This window comes from Tauraco erythrolophus, chromosome 6 (assembly GCF_009769465.1).
Source record: "Tauraco erythrolophus isolate bTauEry1 chromosome 6, bTauEry1.pri, whole genome shotgun sequence".
NCBI classification, from domain to species: domain Eukaryota; kingdom Metazoa; phylum Chordata; class Aves; order Musophagiformes; family Musophagidae; genus Tauraco; species Tauraco erythrolophus.
This window is the reverse complement of record NC_141470.1, coordinates 53914256-53928245: the sequence shown is the minus strand read 5'-3', so window position 1 is coordinate 53928245 and position 13990 is coordinate 53914256. Positions and strand designations below refer to the sequence as shown.

The following is a 13990-nucleotide window of genomic DNA, read 5'->3' as shown; positions in this document are numbered from 1 at the left end:
GAAAAAGAGGTGGTAGGATATGGCCCTTTGGGAGGATACTGGCAAATAAGCAAATTAAACAGAAAGAGAGCAGCGTGTTGTCATAGCAACAGTGCAATTAAATTACTTTACTGTCAGCCATCATATAATTTTCCTGTTTAGAAGCTCATGGGACTTAACTTCCATTTGGAGTCAAAGTTGAGTGTGCGGCATAGGTCGGCAATGCCGGTGCCCCTGGACACTGGCGATATTTGTGTTTACCTTCTGGCTGTGCTGGATGCTGTTTTGAAAGCTAGGAAGTGGGACTGGCGTAAGTTTGGCCTCCCAGTGTTTATATCTGCCTTGGTATTTTTTCCTCTTCCAGATACTTGTGTAAAACCACACATGTTCGCTGAGTTTGTTGGGTGATGGTGTGTATTAACGGGCTTCTGTGCATAGAAGTTCCATATGTTTCTTTTTTGGTAATGGCTGCTTTGGTGTAAAGTGTTTAAAGAAAGACTCAAGGAACTTTTTCATTTTTACCCTTTTGTACCAGCTAAAATATAATCTACCTTTTCCAGAATGGCTATCATGCTCTTTTTTTTTCCTGTAGGTACATGGTTCATTCTGTTGTTACCTGTAGTTTTTTTTCCCTTCGTTCATGGTATTGACTGTGTGGTTGCATGACCTCAGGGAATTGCTGAGGATACGATTTAGATAGAGGGAATCATTTTGCTCTTGTTCAACATTTGTGCAGGAAGTTTCATCGTTTCTAAATCAGTTATTAACTCTTTTCCAATTTTTATTTCACTGCTGTTCACATCTCCATGCCTAAGTCCTGGCAGTTTTACCGTATGGAGAAGGTAAGGGAGCCTGTCTCCTGGTTCTGAAGTGGAATTGTTGGGCTCTTGTCAGTGTCTTTTGAGTTGAGGAGACACACAACTTCACCCAGCTTCTGAAGGGCTCAGGTCCTCCCGAATATTACCGCTCGCAGGTATCCCCTCCGGGGCCTGCTGGTGCAGTACCCTTGACAGCTTGTCCCACCTCTCCCGGGGCGGCTGCTGAGCATCACAGCAGTCTTTCTGACTCTGTTTTCTACCAAGTTTGAAGTACGGTTCAGCTTATGCTAAAGCCCTCTCTGTTTACATACAGTTTTGAAGTGCTCTATTCCTCTGGTGCTTGTTTCCCTCTGTCTTGGCCCTGGTCCCAAAACTGCTGTGCATTGCTTTCCCTCTTCCCCTCTCCCGCACTTGCTGGTTTTGAAGTTCTGCTGTCATTTATGAGTTTTGTTGCAACTGCAGTCAGATTGGATGTTTGTCTGCCTTAGCCTTTAGCCAGAATGACTTTAATCACGTTACTGTTGTATTGTCCTCAAAAGTGAAACAGCTGAACTTAATCTGAAGCAACTGGCCTTAAGCCCTTCTATTTTTTTTTATTTATTTTTTTTTAGTTTACATGCTTATTAAAGTGATACAATCGGAGTATGCAATGATTTGGTACACATATTCATCATTAAAGGGACATGTCTTTAGGATTTCCTGTGTGAGGCTTTGTGTACATGCAGAACTAAGGTGTATCGGGATGATTGTTTTATTCTATCAACTGAAATATTTTTATTCCATTGACTGAAATGTTTTCCTCATCCTGACTTTAGATTATTGTACTGAAAGTTGTAGACGAGTGTTTACGTGAGACTGTTGTTTTTAGTACAGATGGCAAAAGGCCGAGTGACCAGTTAGGGAAAAGCTGTCAAAATGTTATGCAGTATCTTTTTGTGGGCTAACTTTCCTCTCTGTTTTTTTTTCTCCCCTTCCTTTGGACTCGCTCTCCCAGGAGTTGCTGTCTAAATGGGTCCAGTCATGCCTCCCAGTAAGAAGCCAGAGGGCTCAGGAATTAGCGTTCCCAGCGGATTGAGCCAACGTTACCAAGATAGCGATTTGTCAAAGGCACTTCATGATGATGAGGACCTAGATTTCTCTTTGCCTGCCATCAGATTAGATAAAGGGGCCATGGAAGATGAAGAACTAACTAATTTGAACTGGTTACACGAGAGCAAGAACTTGTTGAAAAGCTTTGGCGACTCGGTGTTAAGGAGCGTTAGCCCCGTTCAGGACATCGGTGATGACACGCCGCCGTCTCCTGCCCACTCTGACATGCCCTACGATGCCAAGCAGAACCCCAACTGCAAACCTCCTTATTCCTTTAGCTGCCTCATATTTATGGCCATTGAGGACTCGCCAACCAAAAGATTGCCCGTAAAGGATATATACAACTGGATCTTGGAACACTTTCCATATTTTGCAAATGCACCCACTGGATGGAAAAATTCTGTGAGACATAATCTGTCCTTGAATAAATGTTTTAAGAAGGTGGACAAAGACAGAAGTCAGGTAAGTTTGGAACTATGGAAACCTATCTGGCTCTGACAATATTCACCTGCTAATCCCAGAACGGGTCTGTAGCAGTGAAATGCACAATATGCAACGCTGTCCCTGGTAATGTAGTTCATTAAATTCAGAGAGCCAACATTTCTTTAGCGTGGCTCATTCTGATTTTATTAAATTCATTGTCTAGACATCTGTAAGAAAGTACTCAGTGTGTGTGTGTTTTTTCTTTTCCCCCCAGCTGGTGTCTTCATGCATAGTGGTTAAATATTGTTTTTAGTTATCAAGCTGTGGTAATGGTTTCCAGCTATACTAGATGAATGTAATCATGTTATAAATAGGCTGCTTGCTGTTCTTGGCTTATACAAATGTATAGTGAAAGGGTATGCCTTATGTTAGAGTCCATCGCTTTTTCCCTGGTCTGTGTCTTAATCTGAAAAAACTTTTCTTTCTTTTACACAAACAGAAGTAGTTCTGAATTTCGGTGATGAAGCTTCATTCCATTTCAAGCAGGTTTTAGAGAAACGCTTCAAAGAGAGAGAGAGGTCTGGCATCAATGATGAAAGTTACCATTCACTGAAATTTCAGTCGTTCTCTCCCTGGGCTCCTATAGCTTCTGCGACCAGTGCGGTGGCAGAAGCCTGCGGAGCACATTTCTGCTTTTGGATCTCTGTTGTTGTCACCTGGTTTCATTGCTGAATCCTCAGTGGCATCTGCAGGAATGGGCTGTGTGGGAGGGAAGGGAGAAGCGAGCTGAGCAGCGGCGGTAGTCCTCTTTGCATAGCCTTCTACCGCGTCAGTCTGCCTGGGAGCAGATAATCAGTTTCCGAAGGGGACTGTCTTCAGAAGCAGTGGTCTGGATGAATCAGTACGAGTACACTGGTAAAAATATAAGCTTGCAGAACAATTTCACAGGCCTTCTCACAGGTTAGTGAAATAAATAGTGGGTAAAATCACATCACTGACTGTCTGTCTCTAAAATTGGCTGAAGATCAGAAAGCAGACACTTTCTCCTGGCAGAAACAATAGATGCTCTCAGCTTTTGTATTTCAGCGAAGCAAATGCCAGGATTGTCTTGTAACTGGTTACCCTAAAACTAAACTTCTGTTGGTGGTGCTGTTCTCCCTATTTTGGGTGCGATTTAATTTTAAATGTTGTGGAATAGGAGCTCGAGTAACTCTAGAGGAAGAGTTGTACGTTACTCTAAACTAGCAACTTTTCAGATTACTTAACTTTCTTTTCCCTGGAGCTTTCCTTTTTTAAACAATTGACTCTTTTGTCTTTTTTTTTTTTTAAAAAAAGTCATTCCCTAGAATCCATTGCCCACATATTGATGATCACACACTGTATGTTGGCGTTGTTATAAATTAGTTGCTGTTAACGATTGTCTGTGAGATTAAAAAACCTGTTCCTGAACTGGATCTTGTTTTGTGTAAACCAGAGTCTTAAGTTCTTGTTTGGAAGTGAAACTATAATAACAAATGCCACACCAGACTTTTATGATCCTGTCCCAGACCATAAGAAACCTTCACACAGTACATTTAAAAATCCCAAAATATTGTAACTGGCAAGACATGTGTTTAACATTGCCATTTGTGTTTTGTTCTGTCCCTCTTCCTCTGTTTACCAGTTGACTATTTAGATTACAGCTTCCTTCCTATGAGGAACTTGTCTTCATGTCTATCTGTCAAATATCCGGCAGTCTGCTGAGCTCGTATGAACAATACTACAACGTGCTGCTTCTCCACAGGGAAGTGGCGGAGCACAATGCATGACTAGTCACCTACGTCTCGAATTCGTGATTAGAGCCATGGTTACATAGCTAGACAACAAGGTGTGGTGGGAGGCCTTGCCTGTGTGAATAACGAGGTGGGGTTTTATTCATTCCTGGAAAATCCCAGGTTATGAGAAAGAATTTTTTGCATCTCCTGGAGATGCTAATAATAACTGCAAGTAGCCAGCATTAAGGTGAATGAGATGAGAATCTCAAATGTAAAATTCACCAAGGCAGGTCATTTAAATCCCCTGCTGGGTTTTTCTGGTGTCCTGGCCAAGGGACGTGGCAGACCGAGTCCCAAGCGCAGAACTGGCGCTCAGTCAGAGTTGCTGAATCAGGTACTTGACAGCTAATTGTGGACTTGGAAAGCAGTAAACATCAAGTGCTGGCTTTGAAAATACCTTTGTGTGTGCACACTCACACTTGGGTTTGATTTGAGTACCTTGCAGCCAGCGTCTCTGCTGCTCGGAAGGAAGGTGTTCATCTAAAGGGTTCTCTGGTTTTGGACTGGGGCTCGGTGCAGGGGAAGGGGAGGACTCTCCTCTATAAGGCATTGTTTCATGCCACTTCTTCCCCTTTGCAGCCAGATCCTGCAAATTGCAGGTTTGGAGTCTGCCTGTCTTACTGTTTCTATGTGGGGGGAAAAAAAAGCGTTTAGCAAATGGCATGTTATAAAATGCTAACAAGATAGGCTCTGAAACATGTACAGTATGGGGGGAAGGAGTTAATCAATGCTGGGAATTGCAGGCATTTGCCAGTTGATGTGCGTTGACACATTGTGAAAAGCTAGAAGCTTTTGTTCCTGTAGTTTGCTTTCCAGTGTTTGTTTGTGTAGCCTTTCAGTAATCGTTTTTCTAAAAAAAGTTCTGCTGAACACTTAATTCTTTTTTGAATTCCCTCTGCATAGTAGTTTTCTCAATCCCAGGCTCCACTAATTTATATTCACGCAGCTAAATATGTATTTAATAGTATGCAGCTTTTTCTACCTGCCTATGAATACTTGCATTTCCTTGTAACAGGAAAAATAAAAGGCTTCCAGGCCGCATCACTTGGGTTTTTGACTTGCCCTGTCCTGGTGCTTTTAGGTCTGGTGTGGAATGCCGGGAAAAGACATTTTTCTCCTCGGATTTGTTTATGTAATGTTGCTGTTCCACTTGAGCTGCAATGCCATCAGGCTCACCTGGCAAGTCGACAGAGTGACTATTCATGTAACTTTGCGATGAGGCTGATCTCCTGGATCGAGACAGAGAGCCGGGCTGAAGAAGGGGAAATGCTGAGCCCTTGATTGTAGAAACCTCTTTGCATTGAGCTCAGCAGTTTAATAATAGTTGGCCAGAGTGTGAAGTATCACATGATGGGGAGTAGACGAGGAGTTCCCTGGCTTTGTTTATACTGCTGGACCTGTGAATTCAGTCATTCAGATTAATCCTGTTGTGAACGTACAGATCTAAATGTCCTCTAGTGTGTGTCCCATTTAGTACAGCCCGTTAGCCCATGACTTCCCTGACTTCCCTACCATCTGGTCCTTGGCTATAGAGAGGAATTTTTCTTGTATATGTGTCTCCATAGCAACGAGTTTGCAGTTGATATGGAAAGTAAGCAGTTGCCCTAGCAACGGAGTTACTGATGTGGCAGCTTCTCTGCTTGCAGGGAAAGGGCTAAGCTAGTTCAGACGCATTATGTAGGTTTGCTGTAATTATAGCTGCGCCCACTAGTGCTGCTGTAGCTAAGGGTCTGTTGAAAAATTTTGTTATAAGCCCTATTTTTTTTCCTTCTCGAAGATTTGTTTTATATGTGTAGGGATTCCTGTTTTGAAGAAAGGCTAGCAGGGTTGTATTTTCAGGGCACGCGATACATCTGTGCCTTTTATGAATGCAAACTTTCTCAATCGTTACTATCAAACGAGTGGATCAGAGGAAAGGATGTTTGACCTCGTTGACTTCTCTGCAATTTTTTTTTTGTCTCAGTGAACAGCCCACGGTTATAGAAGCTGAGGCTCTCGTCCCGTGCTCCTTTCCACTGTTCTGCTGTCTTTTCCCTGGTCTGTGCTTCTTCAGGCTTCCATGCTATCGAAAGGATTCCTCTTTGTGTCTGCTCGGTGTTATCTCAGATAGGGAAATGCACGCACGCTCCTGCCTGTGTGCATGCTGAAGAAATTAAAGTCTCTTAAAGGTTTGTTTGGCACTCGTGCTGAGGGATGTCTTAATAAAAATGTAATGAGGGTAAGGGATATGTTTATGGGGCTGGGAGAAGAAAATTCTCCTCGCTTGATGTGAAAGTTATTCTTAGAAGTACGTGGTCCATAACTGGGTCATGGAGATCCAGCCAGGCTCCTCCTCTGTCTGGAGTGGGCTCTGAGATCTGAGGACTCCCGAGTGGTCCTTGGGCTCTGCGAGAGCCAGCGTCCAACTTATCCTCGTCTAATGCACCGCCTCTTGTAAGCGCTCTGCCAGGGCACCTGACGAGAGCCGTGGGGGATCTTTTGGCACAGGAGACTTTTCAGGAGTCCCTCCTGCCAGCGTCTTTCCCCTGATGTGATAATGTCTGGGCTTTTGACAGGTAAAACCCTGCAGAAGGATAAGCGCCACCTGGAGTGAGAGGAAAAGGAGCCTGCTCCGTTCATTGGAATCTCCTAATCCAATCTGCATACACACAAAGGCGAGGGACCAGGGACCCTGTCCTCCTTCTTTTAACATTTATGTTCAAAATCGCCTATGAAAGCTTGGTGCACTCTGGGGATAGAAATGATCTCCTCCATTTGTAATATAATAGCTCCTAGACTGACCCAAATAACACAAGCATCAGAATTTCACTGCATTTATAGCATCTGGTGGAGTTAAAGTGTAAAAAACCCCAACAAACAACAAAACAACCCCTCAGATTCATGTTAAAGACTTCAGATGATGTTGATTTCATTAATAAAATAATATCCTAAATAAGCTAGTCCAACTATTAATTTCCCAAATTGTTTAACAGAGATGTTGTGTTTCTAAGCTGGAATTTGTCTAGTTTAACCTGAAATCCTTTTTCTTATACCCCAGTCTGTCATACTAAAAAGCTCTCTAGTATAAAAAATTTTCTCCTCAAATTGGTATGTAGGGAAATGAGGGTCATCTCATTCCAGAGCAATCGTAACAGTCTCTAGAACCATACTATAAAAAGAGATTTCCAAATATCAGATGATTTACGAAGAGCTTTTGTTGAACTATTTCACTTTTGTTTTTGAAGGGAAACCCATGAAGTTATACAGAATATTTAAATAGCAGATTTCCTAAAGCTGTGTCTGGAAGTAACACCCATTTCACTGGCATCCAGCTGGTTGACTTTACATCAGAGCTTACTCTTAGCAGTGGAGTCTGCCTGTATTAACTGGTTTAGAGCAGTACAAAGCTTAGTCAGTTCTTCAAGTAATGATGAAGAGCTGGCAATATCTGGAGAGTCCTCTGAACCTTATATCTAAGGTATTTATGTTATCTTGCTCTTGGTTAAGATAGCCCGAGGGCAGGCGCGCTGCAGGGTAACTGGGGTGTTAGTTGCACACTGACAGGCTGTTGACCCACCAGAAGGGATTGGTTACTTAGGTTAAATAACTGGAGTAGCTGTTAGTGTCTGTGCTCCTAACTTACAGCAAAGATGATAGGAAGTGTGTTAAGCAGCACTGAAAGAGCCCAGACAGGAAAGCAGGCATGAGCCACTCTTCTCCTGTGGGTTTGGGCTGTGGTGGGGTTGACGAGTCTGTTTTTCAGCTGTGGTTGCACCTCCCTTGCTTCTGGCTGTTTGCTGCAGCACCTTCCTGGCACATGAACTTTTGCGTTCCTGTGACATACCATGGATCTGGTCAGAGATCTGATCTGGCTGGATTTTTATCTTTCTGTCTTTTTTTAATTCCTGAGTTGCTTTTCAGCTTGATTCCCCGATTCAGGTCACAGCACAGTCCAACGAACAGTTGTGCCAACACAACAAAGGGAGTAGAGATGATGGAGAGGCTGGAGAATGCCTCCGGTTGGGATTGCCGAGGAGGCAAGCCATTCCTAATGGAAGAAAGGCCTGATGGAGTCTGGGAGCTGCAGGGAGAGTCAGTGCATGACTGCTTGGTGGGGTAATGGATGTGGTTCCTACCACAAGGTAAAGGGTAGGATGAAATGAGAAAAGTTTAAATACAATGAGAGGCTTTCTTCTGCTGGAGATGTTTTTTGGTTTTCCCCTAGGAGCAGGACTGTGCTATTTGTTGTTCAAGTGGCCTGTGTTAGCAGCTCTTTGTAGTGTTTTACAGCTGATTTAAAGCAATCGAAGTCTGGGCTGCTACCATCAGGCATGGTCCCTGCCCAACCTGGCTGCCTGTTCCCTTTGCTGGGGGATCAAACCGGTGCAGGGCTGTATTGCCAGTCCCTCTCGAGCTCATACTGGCATGTGTGTCACTGTGCAATAAGCAGGCTGAAAACTATTTGTTTTTATTTTTGTTTGGATTATTTTTCAGTGGGCAAACTTGGTTGGATTAATTTTCAGCTCCCTGCTTAGCTCATGGTCACTGTGGTCAGAGGAGCACCCGTGTCAGCACAGGCTGTGGGCTCAGCTCTGTTTAATCTGGCATAAAACCGTGCCCGTGGTTTTCAGCTGCCTTAGAGCTGACCTGGTGGCAGCAGGAGAAGATGGGGAAGGGAAGGGCCGGGGGATGCTCTTACCTTCAAGAGCATAGGCTGCGCTTGAATCACTGGGGCTGTTTGTATGTTCAGTCATATATGTGCTTGGTGCTGGACTGGGCCCATAGGACGTGGATGAAGTGGTCCTAAGCACACCATGCGAGGTTGAGTGTGCACACGTATGTACATTTTCTCAGCTTCGCAAGGTTTATTTCTTTCTGTTGCCCAAAGGTTTTAGTATTGACGGTAGAGGTGGCTCTGACTGGAGCTATGCTGTGGATCCTCTGAAAAGCTATTACAGAAGGGGGAAGGATGTCCATAAAATCAGCTGTCCGGCTTTTCTGTGCAGCTGCCTTTCCATCCCCATCACCACCTAGGCTTCTTCCTAATTCCTGGAGAGCTGACAAGCTGCCTTTGTCACTGCCAGCAAACGAAGCATGGATCCTGGGGCCACGATCTGGTGTGAGCATAGGAGGCCTCACCGATGAGGCTTTTTGTGTCCATTAAGGAGTGCCAGCCTTTGTGGGACCACAGTGAAGCTCCCAGCATGGCAGGCAAGACATGCCCCTTGAGCTCCAGGCCCATGATGGCGGCTGCACTGCTTCCGGCTGTGGCTGAACGTTGGAGATGGACTGGACTTGCTGGTCTGGCCAGCGTGTACTCTTCTGTCTCGCACTTCGCTTCTTCAACAAAGCATCAAAGAATCGGTTTTAATTACAGAATACGTGTCCCTTAGGTTTTCCCCTTTCCTTCCTAAAAGGGAAGTGAAGTGTTTTACATACGTTGGCTGAAAGAGTAAATTGTGCTGCGTGGCTTCTCTTCCTGGGTGAAGACCTCATGAGAAAGCATTTAAAAGACTTGATCGTAAGTGAGCAGTTGAAAATAATGGAGTAGTTCAAAATACTCTTCAGGCAGCCTGAAGTAGCCTTTGTGTTCCTGGAGAAGCTTCCTTTCCTTGCTCTGGTTTCAGGCAGTTGCTGTGTCCCACTCGCTGACCCAGGCAGCTGAAACCGTGGCTCATTCCCGTGGCAGCTCTGCGTTCCTGGTAAAGTCATTCCAATGACTGGCCCGGTGGGGTCTGAGAAGCAGTCTCCAGGATGCTCATACCAGCTCCTTCGGTGTTATTTTCAGCTAATTACTGTATCTTCATAATAAATCTAGTTAAAAGATATGAATGGTCAAGGGTAACACAAGCTGGAATCCTTATGAAAAAGAGACCCAGTGTGATTCTATTTTTAATTTAGTTTGTTGGTATTTGTATGTTGGTCAGTGGTGGCTTAACATACAGAAATAATTGACTTCCGTCATTTCAAGACTGTGCAGACCATTGCTAGATGAGGTTTTGGTGCAAGTACAGCATGTAGCTGTAGCAAAGCAGTATGTTATGATGCAGTTAGTCTTGTGAACACAGATTTGCTTAAAAAAAAACCACTACATGGCTGCCTCTGGTTAAGTTTTGCTCAGTAAGCATTTAGGGAAAGGCTATGCTGCATGCTTATATGTATTTTTTAAGCTAATAAAGATTTTTTTTCTCTAAATACTTGCTTTTATCTTTTGATTGATAGTCTGTTATTTTGAAGCAGTGTAAGTCAAGTCTCCTGTCTTCTTGGTAAAGGAAGATATTGAAGAAGGTTTGCTTTAATGAGATGTGTATGAATCTTGCTGGTTTTCTGGTGCTTTCAGTTTAAGTCAGTTTCTTATTAAGTAGTTCAAGAACAATGAGGTTTTGCTTTCTTCAGCAGTAGCAACTGGCTTGTTATGATTCAGTATTTAAGTTTTACTCTCAAGGAAAGAACTACTTAATTTTGCTTCCTATCATCTGTCATTCGATCTAATACCCAGTTAGTTTCAGTCCTTCTCCCAACCATTCCCCACCTACTCCAGTGTCTCAGAGCTGTCTGAAAGCAGGATACCCACTCAGCTCCAGAGGGGTAGGGGAAGAGGAAGGTGGGCTGGGGAAGAGAGGAGGTGCCAGAATTGATTGTCTGGCAGTGCTTAATTGACGAGCAGCAGAGAAATGCAGGCAGTCCAGATGTGCTTATGAGTCCTTGTCCTTTTGATGGTTGTATTCTGACGTCTTTAAAGGTAAAATGGATCCTATATATCTGCTTGAATACTTATATCAGTCTTGTATCTTAGTTTTTCTGACTTAATTCCTGTATGTGGCCAGCAGGTCGAGCGAGGGAGGTGATCCTGCCCCTCTACTCTGCTCTTGTCAGACCCCACCTGGAATACTGCGTTCAGCTCTGGAGTCCCCAACACAAGAAGGAAATGGAGCTGCTGGAGCGAGTCCAGAGGAGGGCCATGAAGATGATCCGAGGGCTGGAGCACCTCTCCTGTGAAGACAGGCTGAGAGAGTTGGGGCTTTTCAGCCAGGAGAAGAGAAGGCTCCGGGGTGATCTTATAGCAGCTTTCCAGTACCTAAAAGGGGCCTACAGGAAAGCTGGAGAGGGACTTTTTACAAGGGTATATAATGATAAGACAAGGGACAATGGCTTTAAACTGAAAGAGGGAAGACTTAGATTGGATATAAGGAAGAAATTCTTCACTCTGAGGGTGGTGAGGCACTGGAATAGGTTGCCCAGAAATGTTGTGGATGCCCCATCCCTGGAAGTGTTCAAGGCCAGGTTGAGCACCCTGGTGTAGCGGAGGGTGGCAGGGGGTGTTGAAACTAGATGATCTTTGAGATCCCTTCCAACCCTAACCATTCTATGATTCTGTGTGTTTTTTCTGGTTTGGAATAATTCAGACACAAGAGTAGTACTGTACGTTTTCTTTAATTGTGGAGACAAAGACAGCTTTTCTGAAGGAGCAGAAGTGTTGTTGCTGTTGGACAGTAGCGGCTCTATGGCTGGCTACTGGATGCTTACTGATGAGCAGAGTCTCGCTGGCCTGGGATTAGCTGGCATTATAGATGAGGGCAGGAACACCTTCCTCAGCTGTGCTGCCTTTAGCAAGAGGTTCCTGAGATGTTTTCCCTTTGAGCAAAATTGGTGTCTGGGACTGAAGTTCACAGCAATTCGCACTTTTAATTACATGAGGGAGTATGGAGTGCCTTGGCTCTGCCATGCCATCGTGTCTGTGATTCCTCTTAGCCTGCTTTTAGATCTTACTGATCAAGTGGCTGGAGCTGCTGAGATGCCCGGTAGCTGAGGTACTGCACCACCATGCCCATCATCGCTGCCGTGTCTGGTCATTTAGTGCAGATGATTGCAGTGGCAATAAAACTGTGGGTATCTTTTCTGGAGAATAAGCATGTTTATAACAGTCTGGATGCTGACAAGATTTATATACTTACTGGCAACTCAACTGGCTTCCACAAAGTCCTAACTTTTTTACAGCTTTAAGTGGTGTCAGACTCATCAGTGAAAGAGGTCAAGTAAGATAAGCAACAGTAGGGAGGAGGAAGGGGAGCGACCTTCCTACTTTGGCATAAATTTTTTTTCCTCCTGACTTTTTGGTAGGTCACTGTTGGCCCGTCTTAGACTGGAACATTACTTGTTTTCTTCTGTTCTCCCAGAAATTTGGACTCTTGACTTCAGAGGAGCTGCTTTTGATTTGCTCTTGAGTAAACAACAGCAGAATTGGGACTGAGAGCTGTGGAAAGTAGCAGTTGTGGCCACAAATGCTGTCTCTGGATCTTATGCAGTTATCCATAATACTAATTTTGGAGACAGTACGTTTTAATTCGTTATGTTCTTCAGATTCTGTTCTGGGTGTTACGGAAACTTTGTCCTGGGAACTGATGTAGGAATTTGTAAGAGGACTTGTTCCAAGGATCTTAAATGTAAGTGGGTTTTTTCTTGCTGCAGTAGAAAAGAAACCAAATTGCTGCCCTCAGCCAGTGACTTAAGATACCAAAACACTATCTACGGCGTGCTGAATTGCTATATTTTGTTGCAGCAGTGAACGGTAGCAATTTACCACTAGCTGAGTGCTATCAGGATTTTGAAACGCTGGTGTAACTTGCTGAAAGACAATGTTGGTAAGCAGAGGAATGAACAGGCTTCTTTATGGGGAATAGCATGGAAAAGTGACTGTGGCAGTACATGGAGCAGAAACTTATTGATGGGATTTCGCATAAGAGAATCTAGTTGAATGCTGAATTGACACTCATTCAAGCTATGAGCAGAAAATTAGGCTCTGCTCCAGAGCTATATTTATGAGATCCCATGGCTGCCTACTGTGGGAGGGTACTCACTGAGATGAGGCAACTATTGTAAATGTTTTTCTGAGTTTACAGTTGAAAAAAATATACCTACAGTGCAACTTGCAGGGGATGTGGGGGTTAATACAAGACTAGGGTTAGATACTGGGATACCTTAGCTCAAACTTTTATTTACATGTTTTTATATCTATTCCTTACCCTTAAGAGTGGAGAGTGGGAACACATCTCTCCTTAGGTTATGTGTCTTCCAGTAAAAATAGGAAATCATTTATGAAATGCTCTGGGTTTGGATCAGGGGGAGAGAAGTAAACATCACTGTTAAGGTTAGGTGATACAGAACATGATAAACATAGCAGTTTTGCAATTAGATCTGTTTTCTTTAAATTGTTGGGGAGAACTCCATAGTTCTTGCATGGGTCATCTTCAGGAGTAAAGTCCTTGCCATGCAGGAAAAGCTGTATTTGCGACGTTCTCCTCTGTATCACTGCTTTGCACTGGCTGGCTGCATGCAGCTTTCTCCAACCCTAGAATAACACAGAAGCACTGCACTTCCAGAGATCCTCGCTGATCCTGGGAGTGCTTCGAAAGCTTTTGGAGAGGCATGTTTGATGGCTTTAAGAACTGCATGCTGCTGACTGAGATGGAGCTACAATTACACTTGGACTTTGAGAGGAAATGGTATAGAGCTCCTGGGTCAAAAGGTATTTAGTTCTGCAGGAATCCTCTTCTGAAATTATATATTTATAAATTTAACTGGAAATAATGATATGGTTCTTACATAATTCCACCCTTCCAGAGATACTTTAGGACTAAGGAGCTGTAGGTGATTAGTGTAAGTAGTTTGTTGGCTTGCCCATGTAGCTAAGGTAGGAAGAAATCCATGATGTGCACGGGAAATGCAGGGTTTCAGTCTTCAGTTGGGAGAGATGGGAAGTTGGAGATTCAGGATGTGACCGAGATGGCTGGAGTCAGATAAATAATGGTGCTTTTAACGTTGCGTGGTTTGTTTTGAAGCAGATTGACTTGTCCAAACTTTTTTTCCTGTTTTGGCAATTAACGCAAC

At 43.8% G+C, this 13990-nt stretch overlaps 1 protein-coding gene across 8 annotated transcripts in view; it reads left to right on the top strand.

The window, feature by feature from the left end:
• Positions 1–13990, top strand: part of FOXN3 (forkhead box N3) — a 230669-nt gene that overhangs the window by 79057 nt on the left and 137622 nt on the right. For all 8 annotated transcript variants that reach the window (XM_086613090.1, XM_086613088.1, XM_086613083.1 and 5 more), the window contains exon 2: positions 1792–2348. In XM_086613090.1, the coding sequence (XP_086469216.1) occupies positions 1806–2348 (543 nt within the window). In that variant the 5' untranslated portion in view covers positions 1792–1805. The remainder of the gene's footprint in view (positions 1–1791; positions 2349–13990) is intronic.